The sequence below is a fragment of the Microtus ochrogaster genome, chromosome 26 (genome assembly GCF_000317375.1).
Source record: "Microtus ochrogaster isolate Prairie Vole_2 chromosome 26, MicOch1.0, whole genome shotgun sequence".
Classification (NCBI taxonomy): domain Eukaryota; kingdom Metazoa; phylum Chordata; class Mammalia; order Rodentia; family Cricetidae; genus Microtus; species Microtus ochrogaster.
Genome location: NC_022025.1, coordinates 1,427,438 through 1,444,117, shown reverse-complemented (window position 1 = coordinate 1,444,117; position 16,680 = coordinate 1,427,438). Strand labels below are relative to the sequence as shown.

Below are 16,680 nucleotides of genomic sequence, written 5' to 3'. Positions count from 1 at the left end.
TTGTTTGTATTTGAGCTAATATCTTACTCTGTACTTCAATTATGTTGGTGTTCACTAAAAAGCCCACACTGGCCTTGAACTCCTGGCCGACTTCCTGCCTCAGTCTCCCATGTGCTGGATGATAAACCTGCACCACTGGACTCAGTTTAATTTTTTTTAATTTTCAAAGTGAAAAACATCATTTATCCTCAAAGTTTGTAGTACCAATTCACAAATTATTAGATGAAAAATTTTAATTGTACCTTCTCAGAAAATTTCAAATTACCTTTGACCCAGATGCTAAAAATTAAAATTCAAGACATTTCAAAGTAAGTCACTTTTCTAATAAACCAAATAGTTTAGGCAGATAAGCTGATGGATAATAATTGACTATCTATGCATACATAAAATACTAAATATTCTAATACTACTTAAAACCTGAAAAGTTTTAAAACTTAAAATAACCTAAATCAATTACTTAGTCACATATTTAAGGATGGAACTGAAAGCTAATTTGTTAGTTCAGAGAGTCAGGTTTTCTTAACATACCAAATAGCACTGAAATACCAAATATCATAATTCTATTCTCAATACCAAGGTGTTGCTGCCAAAACTTATTTCAAAACTTTAGTCTATAAATCACAATTTTTTCAAGGTTAAAAGCTTGTCCTCTGGGAAGAAAACAGCGATATTGCCAGCTTAACTGGCATGTGGGTGCAGGACTTCAGGTGCACTGAGTCTAGGCTGTTGTCAGGGACATAAGAAACACCTCATGCTCTATCCTCAGTCTGTAAGAGGAACTTAATAACTTGGAAGGGCTGGACTTCTTACTCCTATGGCCCCATAGCCAAAGCCTATAGTCTTACTTAATTTTAAACGCATATTGATTAAATCCTTCTAAGTGCACTACTAGATTGAAGCTGCCTTTTGGAACACTATTTCATTTAGTTTTAAATTCTATTTAGAATCTCCCCTTCCACTTGAAAGATAACCTCCCCAACACACACACACATGCGCACACACACACACACACACACACACACACACACATATATATAGTTTATATGTGTGTATGTATATTCTATACATATGTATATATACACACATATATGTACAGAATATTGACTAAAATTTAAACTAAATATGTATAGTTTCTAATCTCAATGTATAAAGTTTTTTTACTCAAACATATTCATGTCACCACATTTATTATGCAGATAAAAACAAGAGTGAGAAGATGGTCAAACCTTCAAAATGTCACTTTGGAAGTCAAAAGAGGTCATGACATTCTTATATACTACCCTTCACACCAGTAAACATGATACTTACTAGAAAAACCTAGAGTCTAACTACATGCTTCCTCTCTTCCTCTTTTCCTCTCATTCCACCGTTTTTCCTTCCAGCAGAGAGAAAACAAGTCGATAGCAAGTGATTCCATGGGGTATCCTCTTGGGATGGCTGTATTAGACCCACCATACTGCTCTGCAGCCTCTAGCTGCATTAACAACATGGACTTTTTACCTATAGAGTGAAACAACACTGTGGGAATATTTCCACTTCAATTGTAAGACATCACCAACCCCATATCAGACAAAGGACTGAACTCCAAAATATACAAAGAACTCAAGAAACTTGACATCAAAAGAACAAATAATCCAATAAAATAATAGGGTACACACTTAAACAGAGAACGGCTCTCAACAGATGAATCTCAAATGACTGATAGACACCTTAGGAAATGTTTAACATCCTTAGCCATCAGAGAAATGCAAATCAAAACAACTTTGAGATTCCTTCTTACACCTGTCGGAATGTCCAAAACTAGAAACAGCCTATGCTAGAGAGGATTCAGACAAAGGCGAATACCCCTCCACTGCTGGTGGAACATAGTTGAGCAAATGTCCTTGTGGCATGAGTGAGCTTCCTTTGGGAATATACCCAGCAATACCGCTTTTTAGTATATTCCCAAAGGAAGCTCACTCATGCCACAAGGACATTTGCTCAACTATGTTCATAGCAGCATTATTTGTAATAGTTGTAACCTGGAATCAACCTACATGCTGCTCAACCGAACAATGGATAAAGAAAATGTGGTATTTTTACACAATGAAGTACTTACTCAGTGGTAAAATACATGACATCTTGAAATTTGCATGCAAATGAGTGGATCTAGAAAAAACATGTTGAGTGAGGTAATCCATACCGAGAAATACAAATATAATATGTACTCTGTACTCACTCTTCTTTATGATATCTTATAACAAATCTGTACTCACTCATAACTGGCTTTTAGACTAAAACAAAAAACAAACAAACAAACAAAACCTTATAATCCACAACTTCAGAGAGCTGGACAACTAAGAAGACCTTAAGAGAAATGTACATGGATGTAAATATGAAGAAGAAAAAGACAAGATCTCCTGAGCAAACTGGGAGCATGGGGGTCAAAAGAGTGGGAAGCAGGGGAAAGGGGTGGAAGGGAGGGGAGCAGAGAAAAATGCATAGCTCAATAAAAACAATAAAAAATAAAAAACAGAACTCTATCAACTGAAGGGTTTAATAATGATGAAGAAAAGTTATTCTACTTAGAAACCTTTGCTTACATCAGGCTGGCAATAAAGCAAATGGGCTTAATATAACCAATGGTTTATTTCATAAATAATTAGTTACTGATTTCAATCCAAAAAATTAAAAAAAAATCTACCAAGCAATCTATAATGATGTAAGATCTTTCACAGCACGTAACTCTCACATAAACAGCAGAGCTGCAGGTTTATCTGTGTCATGAATAAAAAGACATTGACATCAGCCCCAGGATTATCATCTGCCTGCCCTGGAACAATGATTAATTTAAGACAAATAGGTGCTGGCTTCATATGCGCTGATTGTATTTCCCAGCTACTGCCTCAGCAGCTCTCCCTGTACACAGTCATAAAGTATTCAGAGAGGCCATTCTCTCTTCCTCAAGTCACTCGTAGTGGAGATTGAATACGGAGCCTCTGTACAGGAGAATACTAGAACTTGAATTCCTTCTTCTGTCACCTGCTGGTACAATGTTCATGCTCTTTGAGTTTTTCATGACATAAACTTTTTTTACTTATCTCTATGTAACAGTGACAGAAAACTCCCTAGCTATAAAATGTAGTAGCAAAGCTTTGTCGTGTAAATTAGTGACAGCAGGTGGAGAAGGACAATGCATGACTATGCCATGTAAATCAGTAACTCCAGGTAGAGAAGGACAATGAGAGCCGGATCTGCTTTCCAGAATCTGCAGAGCATAACTATTCTTTTGTTTTCACTAAAAAGATTTTTTCCTAAAAATGATCTTTCAAAAATAAATACTCAAAGTATAAATCTGTATTTGTCCAAAAAACTGTCTTTATTTTTTTAAAAAATATAAACAAAATAAAAACAAAAACAAAAAAAAATCTCTTTTTTGAAACCAGAGAAGGTATTGAAGAGGCCAGAAACCCAAGCCTGAATTCAGTATTGGAAAACATGACCAACGGGAATTTCCTTGCTCTTTTGAGACTCGGGTCTGAGGAAATGACCTTAAAAAAAATGCAAAGCTAGCTCAGCTCCAAAATAGATCACTGGAGGCAGCAAATGCACCATCTAAGAATGATTCACTAAATACAAACCGCACCAATTTCCCTAACCTTTACGACCTTCTAAGCATCGCTTCCCACAGCCCTTTGAGCCTGAGATCCAAGGCAGAGGTTCAGTTTGGTCAACAGTCAAAACTGAAAAATTATGTTTTCTTCTACTGTGCTGTGACGACTTACTATTGGAAATTTCCAGAAATAGAAACAAAGAGACACAGAGACAGAAATAGAGACAAAGAAACAGAGAGATAAGGACAGACACATAGAGATAGAGGCACACAGAGATGAGAGAGATAGGTGTAAATATTTAGCAAATAGGCAGATTATTTGAACAGTATATAATAAAAGAACTTAATAAAGTAACTGTCACCACAGAAAGTGAATTAATATTCACTGGGGCTGGAAGATGACTCAGCAGATAAAAGCACCTGCTCTTCTTGTAGGGTGACCTGGGCTCTGACCCTAGCTCCACATCAGGCTGCTTTCATTTACATTTGCCAGTATATCCACTGCTAGACGACCAGACACTGTCTTCTTGCCTCGGCAGGTACTTGAAAAAATTACACACACATGCACAGGTACGTGTGTGTGTGTGTGTGTGTGTGTGTGTGTGTGTGTGTATTTCTGATATGCCACAATTAAACAGTAGAAGTTATGCCATCAAATAAAAACAGAAATCACACAAAGAATATAGAATAGTCACATAATAGACTGTATTTCCACTAACTGGGTCATTGGGCTAACAGTTAAGTCCATAGTTAGTTCAAACACTAGCCTATAAAATGGGTCACTTAAAATCTTTCATAGTTAAAAGAACCACAAAGTGATTAGATTTTAGAACATGAGGCACATAGTGAGCAAGACTACTTTGCCTAGAAAATCTCCTGTGAAGCAGAAATCCATTTGAAGTGATTCTCTAATAGGTCAATTGTGACCTCTATAAAGGGGAGAGGTCCCTGCATTATGAAGACAAAGAATTAGAGTAAAATAAGTTGCATATACCATATGGTTATTTATGCAGCTCAATCTTCAGCTATCTTCTATGGAGCGCTCATCGCCCATGGGGACCCACACTCTGTCTTACAGAACAACCCCTATCTTGCCTCATTCCAATACTCTATTTCAAAAATTATATGTTCACGCTGCCCCGCTCCAACAAAGGTTATATCTTTAAGAATACTTACTGAAGACTGTGATCCACTATTGTAATGAGTCTTTTTATGTCCATATTGTCTCTAATGTTAGCAAACTTAGTTTCTAAAAATATGTGTCGGTTCCCTGAATTTGATGGGAATATGTCTTTGAATTTAGTGTGTATGAGAACAGTTTCAAGATAACAGTGGTTGTTAAATAAATTAGTGGGAAACTATTTACAAATCTAGGAAAGAGCCAATCTGTACAAATATTTCATGTTCCTTATACTAGTTACATAAAATAAAAATAATATGGTTACACGGAGTTTGAAAGGCATTATTCTCTAAACAAATAATTGCTAAAGTTCTAAATTCTAATAAAAATTATCATTCTATGTTCAGGATATAATAATATTTTAGTAGGTATTTCTGATTATAAGACTTTTTCACCCTGCCAAATATCCCAAAAATATTTATTAAACTACTCACCAATAAGCATGGAACCTGATTACATTACGTTTTTTTCTAAAATAATATACAATAAGTGTCTCTTGAGTAGTACAACACTCAGATTTAAATGATCAATCTTGGGAAAGTTCTGGCATTGTGCTATATTACAAAGTACTCCAGGGAGAGGCATCATGTTCCTGTTGAGTCTTTCATCTAAATATTTTGTCAACTCTGTTATAACGTCAGCAACTTGCGGGTGTAAAGACACTAAACTTCCTTGTGCTGTATCTTCCTTAACTGTGTGGTATATTTTGTGTTGGTGCCCAGCTCCTTCTAAATCTAAAGCAGATTAGTTCAATTTTCTCCATATCATTCAACAATTAAAGAAAGACAAACCAAAACCAAGCTGTGAAAAGATGTTCGCTTATTTAAGGCGTTTTGCCACAAATGATAATATACAGAGTAGGTATTTATATAAGAATTCCAAAGACGCTATTCCATGCATTCTCCCTTATGGACACATCATGGTAAAGTAAATGGATATTGCCTGTGATTAGGTCACATGACATAATTTCCAACAGGTATGTTGCTAATGTAATGTACGATCATGCACTGTCAGCCACAGAAACAGAAAACAAAGTAGATGAAAGGGAAACGTAGATATAATTCAGAGTTTACTGCTATTTATAGTCGAGAAGATGGAAGTACAGCCTGTGATCTTAAGATATTTTCAGGCATATACCATATTCTGCTTTCAGATGCCACATTTCCCACATAACCCAACAGCACTTTGTGGAGGAACTGGAATGCTTGCTTTCAGTATGGAGAGCCAGGGATCTCTACTGCATCTTACCTTGCAATCTTCCTCCTCTACAATTTGCTGTCCAAACAGAGACAGACTTCTTTCTGACAAATGCTTGGGAGAAGCGCCAAGCCTTCGACCATTCTCTCTACTGTGATTAACTGAATGGTTCTGACTCCTCTGGGCCATTTAGTTTTAAACTATTTTATCTAAAATGACCCCAAAAATTTGAAAATGGTGACATATAAAGGTTGTAGCAAACCTTAAATGCCTTAGCCCTTTCTTTGAAACTTCCCTTCTGAATTGACCTTCAGAACCTGCTTTTGTTTTCCACCTAGATTTTTGTAGCTTCCATAACAGACTATTACCTTTTTAAAAAAGAGAATTGCCAATTTGGATGTTCACCTTCCTAGACCTGGACGGGGGGGGGAGGACCTAGGACTTACCACAGGGCAGGGCACCCTGACTGCTCTTTGGACTGGAGAGGGAGGGGGACAGGAGTGAGGGAAGGGGGAGAAGGGCGGGAGGAGGGGGAGGGAAATGGGAGGCTGGGAGGAGGCGGAAACTTTTTTTTCTCAATAAAAAATTTAAAAAAAAAAAGAGAATTGCCTCATTTTATAACTCTCAACACATGCTCCTTACACTGTTAGTGTCTTCTTGGGGAGTGTTTCTCTGAGGATGGGCTTTGAGATTTAAAGAGCCCACTCTAGGCTTAGCCTCACCATCATTCTGCTTCCTGCTTCTGGATCAAGTGTAAGCTCTGAGCTATTTCTCCAGCTCCATACCTGTCTGCTTGCTGCCATAATGATCAGAGATGCACCCTCTGAAACTGTCTGCAAGCCCCCAGTTAAGTGTTCTTTTTTTACAGGCGCCTTGGTTATGCTGTTTCTTCACAGAACTTGAATAGTAACTAAGAAACTTTGTTCCCTTTAAGATGCTGCTAATATAAGAGCTTTGTCACCAGGAAAACCCAGGAATGCTTTCCATTTCAATATTCCTAAAGTAGTGGATACCTGACCATTTCTAAGCACATCTGAGATTCCTGAACATTCACCACCATTACAGGATTCTACTCCCCTAAGTTAGGAAGTGTTTATGTGTTTACATCTTGCAAAGTGCTCAAACTGTCAATAAATCTAAGATATATGACCGACTAATAAAAATAGGATAATTTATTTGAATCACAGTTATCATTTAGATATTTCCTTTACATTTAATTTATCTAGGTGTTATAGGATCTCTGTATTCTTAAGTAGCTATCCTGCAAGCAATAGCAGATCAGAAAATCCACTGCATTGAACCAAGTTGGCAATTTGTTAAGGACTGTGGTCAACTAGTTAAAAAAAAAAAAAAAAGGACCAAACTTGATAGCAGAAAATTCTAGGAGATTGCCATGCCTTTAAAATAGAATTTGCTACAGTGGGATACACTGGTTTCTGTGTCCTGATCCATTCATGTCCCTATAAAAAATATCACTGGGGTGGGTGGGGTTTTAATGTAAGCATGACAAGGAAGTTGATGAGAAAAGATTTAAACAATGTGTAAACTATCCACTATTTTAACGACGTCCTCTATAAGTTGTGAAAAGAATGTCCACTTACCTAAGGTAACCCTATAATAATATGTCTCTCATAATCACTCTAAGAAGGCTTATTATTAATATTAAATGAGTATATGAAAATGTAGGTACTCCAGGCCATTAATGATGTTTGATCTTCTCTGTCTGACCTGTATGTCCTACACCAAACAGAGGCCATTGGGAGTTTATCAAAGAACACTTGATTCTGGACAACATACCAGAGTATGAAGTCTAAAAGAAATCACAAAATGTACTGTGTGACACGTGTTATGAGTATGTTATGAGAAATAAGCTGATATGAAATAACAGGGGGCATAATTGGAATAACTGAAAAGGACTAAGACCGCAAGTTCCTACTAACTGTTAAGTGATGACAACTTGAACGTATACAGTCTCTCTAATTAGACCACTGTAGATAAAATAAAGCAAATGCCTCCTAAGCCAGGTCAATAAGAAGAAGAATTCTGTGGGATTCTATATCTGAGATGGGTAATTAGGATTGCTGTGCTTGGGAGCTCACACAATGAGTCTCTACTAAAACAAAAGTGTACAACTGTAGCTATACATTCCAGCCAAACAGAAATTGTTCAAAATGCCTGCTTTTTCTTTCCTCTCTTTACTGGTGACATCTTAGCAAAACAGGATAAATGCCACCTAAACTTTTTAGATAGTCAGGGGCAAAACTACTGTAATTCAAGCGAATAACCTAACTGACATTTGATAAATTTTGGGGAAAAACATACTGGGGAAATAGAATAAAACTACAACTATAAAATCATATATTGGACTAGTCAAACTATTATTCTAGTTTGATTAAATAAATGCATTAGATTGAACCACACAAAGCTATCACAGCCAATTTTTAAAATAAAGAAATGATTATTTATGTTTTTAAATCTGACACCAATTAGATTTTCTTCAGAGATTAGTATATTTTGAAAAAATGACTAGTTTAGTTGAAATATTATATCACTTATCTATTTAAATTGGTGAAAACCCATTTCTCTATTAAGTTTATACTAGAAATAAAAATATACGTGAAAGAGAAGGGTGATAAATCCCACAAAGAGGGTGGGAGGATACCACTAGTGAGCTCCTTTTCCAGGATCATGAGTGAGAAAGGCACCTGGAATCTCCAGAAGAGGTTGCGTTCATCAGAGGAGTAGGGGAGCCTATCATGCTGTGATGCTATTAGAAACAGAAATCTTAGGGTCTAAGCTGGGGTCATCCTTGTAGATTCCTGGAAATTTCCCTAGTGTCGGGTTTATTGCTAATCCCATAATGGCTCTCTCAATCAAGACATCTCTTTTTAGGCTCTTGTCTCTGTCTTCCTCCATCTTGACTATCCCATTCCCTCAAGTTCTCCTTGTCCCTCCCCTTCTCCCCTTCCACCCTCTTTTTTTCCACCATCCCCATGTTTCCAATTTGGTCAGGTGATCTTTTCCATGTATCTATATATGTTTTTCTTAGGGTTCACCTTGTTAGTTAGCTTCTCTAGGATCATGAACCATAGGCTCAATATCCTTTGTTTATAGCTAGTATCCACTTGTGAGTGAGTGCATAGAGGAGAGGGAGCCCAAAATGGCCTTGTCCTGTAGTCAGACTGATGAATATCTTAAATATCATCGTATAACCTTTCATCCAGCAACTGATGGAAACACAGGCAGAGACCCACATCGGAGCACTGGACTGACCTCCCAAAGTTCAGTTGGAGTGGGAAGAGTGAGAATATGAGCAAAGAGGTCAAGACCATGATAGATACACCCACTGAAACAGTCTACCTGAATGTGGTTGACAGTGGCATGGCTGGGGAAGATTGAGGGACCACTGGCAGTGGCACCAGGATTTATCCCTACGACTTGTATGGGCTTTTTGAGATCCTATTTTCTTTTCATGGATACCTTGCTCAGCCTAGATAGAGTAGGGAGGGCCTTGGACTTTCTCCAAAGCAATGTGCCTTCCCCTCTCTGAGGAGTGGATGGGGAAGAAGATAGAGGGAATGGGAGGAGAGGAAGGAGTGGGAACTTGGATTGATTTGTATAATGAAAAAAAAAAGATAGTTTGTTTTTTTTAAAAAAAAAAAAAGAAAAGAAACAAATCTTAAGAAAGCAATTCAGCAGGAGCCATGCAGGTTAATGGTGCTTAATGTCTGGAAAGAAGAGTGAAGACAAAAGCTAAAATATTGATTATTTACAGCAAGATTTATGGAGACCCCAAAGACAGTGGCAATATGGGAAGTGAGTTAAAATCTCAATTGAAGCCCATATACAAGTTATGTTTTCCTCTCATGTGCTCTTTCTGAGGACGTATTATAATCAGAATAAGATACATAAATGGGAGCAGACATGTAAGTGGGATAATATAATCCAATAATTAACCTTATTTTGAAGGCTGGCCCTTGGATGGAAATTGTGCTCTATATAAAGAATGCCTGATGAAAATCAATCCTACCTGTATATAAAGTGTTTGTTTGCCTATCTGGGGTAGTAAAACTATTATTTTAGATGCATTAGATAGAATCATACAAAGTGTCACATTCAGATAAATTTTAAATTAAAGAAATGATTTTTCTGTGGATTCAGGCAGGGGTCTTTCGTAGCCTCCTACGATGTACTGTAGGTTCCTGGTAACTATGAGCAATGCCAACCTTAGGTAACAAACCATCCTGTTACATGTCTCTATGTTCACTGTGATCTAATTCACTCCTGGAGGTTGGAAATAATATTATAGATCACATCATGCACACAGTCAATGTAGATCTTCCTTTTATAGTATTCAAGTAGCAGCAAGGACTCTGTAAAATCATTTGAAAATATAAGCATATTATATGAATTATTATACAGGTTTACATTCTATAATCTGAGAATATTGGGGTGAAGAAATCTAGAGGACTATAAAGGGGGCAGTGGAAACCAAATGCATTTTGAAATAGAGAATTTTTCGTATAGTTTTTCAAGTCAGGGTTTCTATATGTGACCATGGTGGCCCTAGAACTTGATTTGTCGAAGAGGCTGACCTTGAACTCAGAGACGATCCATGTACCTCTGCCTCCCACAGGCTGGGATTAAAGGAGTAAGCTAGCTTTCTAGAAAAATAAGAATTTTTAAAAGAAAGTAAGTCTTGTAATTTGGGATTTGCTTTGAAGAGATATAAAAAGAAAAGAGAAATGGGTTTGATCTAAAAACTATGAGACAAAAAATTAATCATTATATTAGTAAGGATTTTTTTTTCATAATTTAGAGTAATTTTGCTCTTAAGATTCTAATGTAATTAAATTTCTCTCACTTTCCAAACCCACCCATATACACTTACTGCTCATCTTCAAATTTTTGGATTATTTTTCACTAATTGTCATTGAATATAACCTGTTACGTTCGTATAATGTTACTTCTATGTATGTTTTCAGGGGGTTGACCTTTTGGCACTAGACAATGCTGACAAAGGAAAATAATTTAATAAAAATAATTTTTATAATCTCAGTTTCTAAATTTTCAAGGAGTAGATTTAACATCTATGGGAAGAAGAGTTATAAATAGTAACTGAATAAAATGATGTAAAAGTCTTCTGTAAAAAGATTTTTGAATGGGCTCAGGTTTTTCTTTGTCAGTGTCAATCAAGCAGCTGTGTGTGTGCGAGCTGAAGCTTTTGTGTGAGAAGATCCCATAGATGGGCTCAGAGGAGCCAATACTCGACATCAATGAGGCAGGCATGAGGCAGGAGTGGCATCAAGGACCTTTCTGATGTCCTCATAAAAGTGAATGCAGAGGCTACTGAGCTACTGCAAGGAAACAGGGTGGAAGGTCTTTATGGTAACAGCATATGATAATGAATCTTTATGGTAATTAATTATCTTTATGATAATCAGCATTGCTCAGAACTTAATGCCAGAAGAATTCCACCAGATCATAGAAAGAGATTTGGGGGAAAAAGAAAATAGGTACATCCAGTTCCAAGAAACCAGCGAAGAAGAGGGGGCTGTTGGAGACAGTGGTCGAAACTGTCCTTTTCACAAAGCCACAAGAAGAATGGAGAGAACGGCAGCCCAGATAAGGCACTGACTAAGTGAACCGCTTAGGGAAGAGTCAGTGAATGATGAGCTGAATCACAGTGAGTGAGGAATTATGGGCGATTGTTATGTATCACACAATTAAAGATTTATTAAATCACCTCTCAGCCTTCACTTTCTGGAATAATTTATCACTGCAAATTATTAAAATCAGATCATTAGTTTGAATAATGAAAATCTCAGGAGAAAAAAGTTCTCTAAGGTTCATTTTTTAAAATTAGATCAAAGTGTTTCCTAGCCTTGTCACATGAGCTCATATGAGTATAATATTAAAAGGCACTTTTATTTTCAACTCTAAAAATTAACTTAAATTCACATCAAGTAGCTCAAACGGTGTTGTTAAACATTTGTATAAATGATTCATTATCAGAAAGAGTCATATGTGTTCCTATAGTCTTTAAGAAGTAGATAAGTGAGCTATAGGTCCAAGTTCTACTGCTACAGCGGAGATGTAACTGAAGGTGCTCACATTGACCACATGTCTGACAGGCAAGGGTGTGTGTCATAAACAAACAAAAAACCAAGAAAGAACAAAAGGCATTCTGAAATATATTTCATTTCCTTTCCCACACAATCCACAATGTTGTGCACATGTTTATTGGGGTACTCTCAAGTAGAGCTAGGACGAGTTACGCTTCGCCTCTTTGTTGCCAAAGGTGTTCTAACTCCTTTCCTGACTTATGGGTTTAGAACCCTAGATAGGACAGTTGAGGGTCAGGGCACTGGCAGTTGGAAGCATGACAGAGGTCAAGCCAAGAGGACCTCAAAGACAGGTAATGTACATGTCTTTAATGTACATGTGACGAAAGTTAGGGTGGCTTGGGAGTGGAGCTGGGACATAAAATTTGATCAAAGCAGAAGTCTGCTTTTATTTAAACCTCGGTAAAACAGCAAAATAGAAGAGATTTATTGATAAAAGGATAAACCAAACAACTTACTTTTTCTCTTAAAAGTTTACTGTTATGATTAAAGCAACATTATTGACTTTTAGCATTGATAGTAAATATTAAATAAACTAATAATAGCCTAGAGTACCCCTGATTTATTTTTATGTTACGGGCCAGTTAAATGTATTTTAAATGTTAGATAAAGTACTTGCTATAGAAACACCATTTTAAAAGCCTTAAGTATAGTTTGTAATCACCATGGCACAGCGAGGTCTGTTACTAAACGTAAGAGTTATTCCACTGTGAACTCAGAAACCATCTCTGGGCTTTCAGTCTCGTTGTTACATCTCTTCGTTTTCAAAGACATTGTCTGTAGCATTGAGTAGGGATATTGTTATTCGTTAACACCTGACACATTTTGTGTTGCTTTGTTGTTGCTGTTTTGTCAGAAGAAATAAAAATAAGAGTTCATCACCAGTGAGACTTGTAATCACCTAGAAGAAAAAATAAGATTCATCATGTCTTTCATGGTCCATAATCGGAAGGGCAGCAAAAAGCATTTTCAGGTGGACCCTCTACTGATGCCCAAAGTTCCTCGAATCAATTACATGCACCTTCAGGAAGAGAAACACAGGCTACAGCTAAAGAAATTCCTCCTTCACAGGATGTTTCTTGTGGGCCACCTACAAGCCAATGTGGAGAAAAAGCAGATTACTGAATACTACGAGCACCTCTTCCAGTCAATTCTGAAGCATCACTTAGGAGAGACAGTTACGGGCTTATTGCTCATATACTCAAGCACTTTTCTGCATATCCTTGAGACCTCCAATGGCATGCTTTTCCGAATCCTTTTAGATTATGTTGCCCATGAGAAAGAAGACAAAGAATTTGTCATCCAAAACGTCAAAATTATAGTTGCTTCTCATAACATCCCCACAAGGTTGTTCATGCAATGGCATGTTTCTGTCATCAAGGTCCCAGTTCTGTATCTAGATGATGTGACACAGTCACAGTCTCTATCGGAAGTCACCACAGATTTTCTCACCATGACTCACAAACTGGCATTTCACCTTTTTAAGACCGTGAAAGTCGGTACGAAAGGGCCAGGTGACACCTTGCACCAAGTTGCCCCTGAGCTACTCCTCCCAGAACAAACTATCCAATACTTGTGCAAAGCTGATGAATTCTTGGACCCAGCAACATTCTTAAGCATGTATAACAGACCCATACATGTTACCCTGGATTCTGAGATTGTGTGGCCAGCTCCTTCCCGTTTCTAGGATGGGGAGGGATTATGTTTGTACACCTCATAAAGATTTTGTACTACTTTAGAAACAAAGAATTTCTAAAGTTACTCTTTAAAAAAAAGAACAGAGCATTGAAATAAGCGCATGGAATGTGAAACAGCTTATCTAAATCTAAACATAAGAATACATCTGCTTATTCTGATCTAAAGCTTAATAAATTTTTTCAGGTAACTGGGTTTATTAAATTTTAAATTCTGTAATTTTCATGGGATAACTCTTTTTTTTTTCTTTTAAGGAAAGTATAGTTGAAAGGGATTTAACACCATGTGGACATTTAGTTTCTCAAGCATTCTCTCAACATTTAACAAGAAGTCTTTATAATATGGTAGAATAAATATGTTTAGGGTTAGATTATTTCTAACAGTTTAACCCTTAAGAAACTTGCAATGTAAACTTACAAGCAACCATAATATATATGTGAAATAATGTATAATAATATGTAATATACTCCAAATGGTATAGTAGGAAGTGGTAGAATAAACTTGAGAATATAAGGGAATAAACCATTAATTAACAATTTGTGAATCAGAGAAAATAAAACCTAACCTCTGAAAATAATCCTAAACACCCATATTCTGACCTATATGATCAGAAATTCTGAAACTATCATAAAGATGAAAGACATAAGAGTTTTTGAAACAACTAGAAAACACCATCAAATTTCAATACAATTTTTTATGCAACATTGATTCATTGAGCACTCCTCTGTATGACAGGCATATTTCAGTCTCTAGTGATGCAACAGTGTTCACACAAGGCATTGTTCTTGCCCAGTTGAAAACCTTAATATTATATGTAAGCAATATTATAGGACACAAGTAATCCGTGTTGTTGTGTCAGATGGCATCTCATTGACAGGGTAAATAGTTTGGAAAAAATGGTATTTTCTAAAGTAAGAAAGTGACCAAAAGTGGAGTGTAGGGTTAAAAATTAAAATTAAACATCAAATTAAGTTTAAACACTTAAGTTAAACATAAAATTGTGCCTTGTAATATTATACAAAGAAAAATTTATAATACATCCAATCCAACATGCTCCTCTTCCAGTGTGACCTTCGGATTCCTCCTATTTTATATGACAGGATTTACGTTTAAAATCTGGCATCCTTCATACCTGCTTTTGCCAACAGAGTATGGTAGACATGAAGCTGTGTAACCTCCAAGGCTAAATCACAATTCCAAGTGCCTTGCTTTGTTGACTTGAACCCGAGCTCTTATAATACAGGCACTATGCGATATGAATACTTACAGCTGTTTCCAGACAACATTTGCAGCAAGGGCCCAGGTGACAGCCAAGGACTAGATGCTGAGTAAAAAACTTGGTGGCTCCAGATTCCAGGATTACAAGAAATATCATTTGACACTGTATGGAATAGATATGGACTCTTCCTAGGAATCCTGCTCAAATTCTACACCCGAGATGAATGTGTAGTTGTCTAGATCTATAATATATGTGCATGTAAATGATTTTATCAGTTGCTATTCATTCTTTTGTGTACATTATTAAATGTCTCCAAGTAAACACTAGGAAACCAGTCATTGTCGCTGGTTGGATACCTCAAGAGTGGTAAAATGTATCTCCATATTGCCTATTCTATGTCATTTTTCAGCCTATATCATTTCCTGACATAAGAATTACTGGTAGAAAACTAATTTATTAGACTAATGAAAATCATTAGCAATCACAATGTATTTCTAGAAAAAGATATAGACATATCGAAATGATAATACTGAGCATTTACTTAGCACACTGTAAATTTTAAATATTCATGAAATCGGAATATATTGTATGAAAATAGAATCTATCATCAATATAAGAAAAAACACAAATAGATAACTCAATTATGCATTCATTATAGTAAGTAGACTACAACGAATTTATTCAAATCAAATTCACTCATCATAGTAGTCACTTTAAGGAAGAATTATTATTGTCATTCCAACAACAATGTCATTACTAAAACATTTTGTAATTCTTTATGTCAGATGAATAAAGAAAGTTTACAGCCAAAGTAAATATAAATATTGTATGTATATCTAATTTTAGACCAGAATTATGGATTAATTTAAGTTATAACAGCTAGTTAGTAATAAGCCTGAGCTAAGAGTCCAAACAGTTTATAATTAGTACAAGCCTATGCATGTTTCTTTGGGACTGAACAGCTGCAGGGCCTTGTGGGAAAGAAAATTCCATCTACAAACAGGCTTCTAAGGGATCACAACAAAACATTACAAAATAAATCAATACCATCACAGTGAAATTAGACAGGATAGACTAACAGAAGGAAAAGAGACCCATTAGAAGGAACAAGAATCAGAGATCCATTTGTTCAGACTCTTAGGAGTCCTATTAAAACACTAAACTAAAAGCTTATATGTTCACAGAGGACCTGGTGCCCACTTGTGTTGGCCCTATGCTTTCTGCTTCGGCCTTTGTGAGTTCATATGAACTTTGCTCAGTTGATTTAGTGGGCATTGTTCTCCTGGTATCCTCCATCCTCTCTGACTTTTACACGCTTTCTGCCTCCTCTTCCATGGGGTTCCCTGAACGCTGAGAGGAGGAATTTGATGGAGAATCCCATTTAGAGATGTGTGTTATAAGGTAATGTCTGGATGTGAGTCTCTGTATTTGTTCCCATCTGCTGTAAGAGGAAGCTGAATAAGGTGCTGATCTGTGAGTATAGCAGAATATTATTAATAATATCATTTTATCGCTCCTTTTTTTAAAAAAAAGAATCCTAGTATGGACTGCCTAGTCTCTTGTTCTTGGTCAGCAAAGAAGTGTCAGGTATGGATCACATCTTGTTTTTTTTTTTTTTATTTTAATTATTTTTTTTTATTGAGAAAAGGAAAAAAAAAAACAAGTTTCCACC

The 16,680-nt window shown here is 36.4% G+C and overlaps 2 protein-coding genes across 3 annotated transcripts in view; one reads left to right on the top strand and one right to left on the bottom strand.

Moving 5' to 3' along the window:
• The window catches only part of Znf804b (zinc finger protein 804B), a 552,504-nt gene that overhangs the window by 495,742 nt on the left and 40,082 nt on the right, over positions 1-16,680 (bottom strand). The gene's annotated exons all lie outside the window — the stretch shown is intronic.
• Positions 12,333-15,712, top strand: Tex47 (testis expressed 47). 2 transcript variants are annotated; one of them, XM_005358298.3, is made up of 2 exons: positions 12,333-12,387; positions 12,951-15,712. In XM_005358298.3, exon 2 carries the CDS (start codon positions 13,020-13,022, stop codon positions 13,779-13,781), a length of 762 nt encoding a protein of 253 aa, XP_005358355.1. In that variant the 5' UTR covers positions 12,333-12,387; positions 12,951-13,019; the 3' UTR covers positions 13,782-15,712. The 2 variants fall into 2 exon arrangements, with proteins under 2 accessions (XP_005358355.1, XP_005358354.1); XM_005358297.3 differs by having other exon boundaries at positions 12,335-12,387; positions 12,954-15,712.

Coding starts and splice junctions, on each gene's coding strand:
- Tex47 (XM_005358298.3), top strand. CDS start 13,020: ATGTCTTTCATGGTCCATAATCGGAAGGGCAGCAAAAAGCATTTTCAG.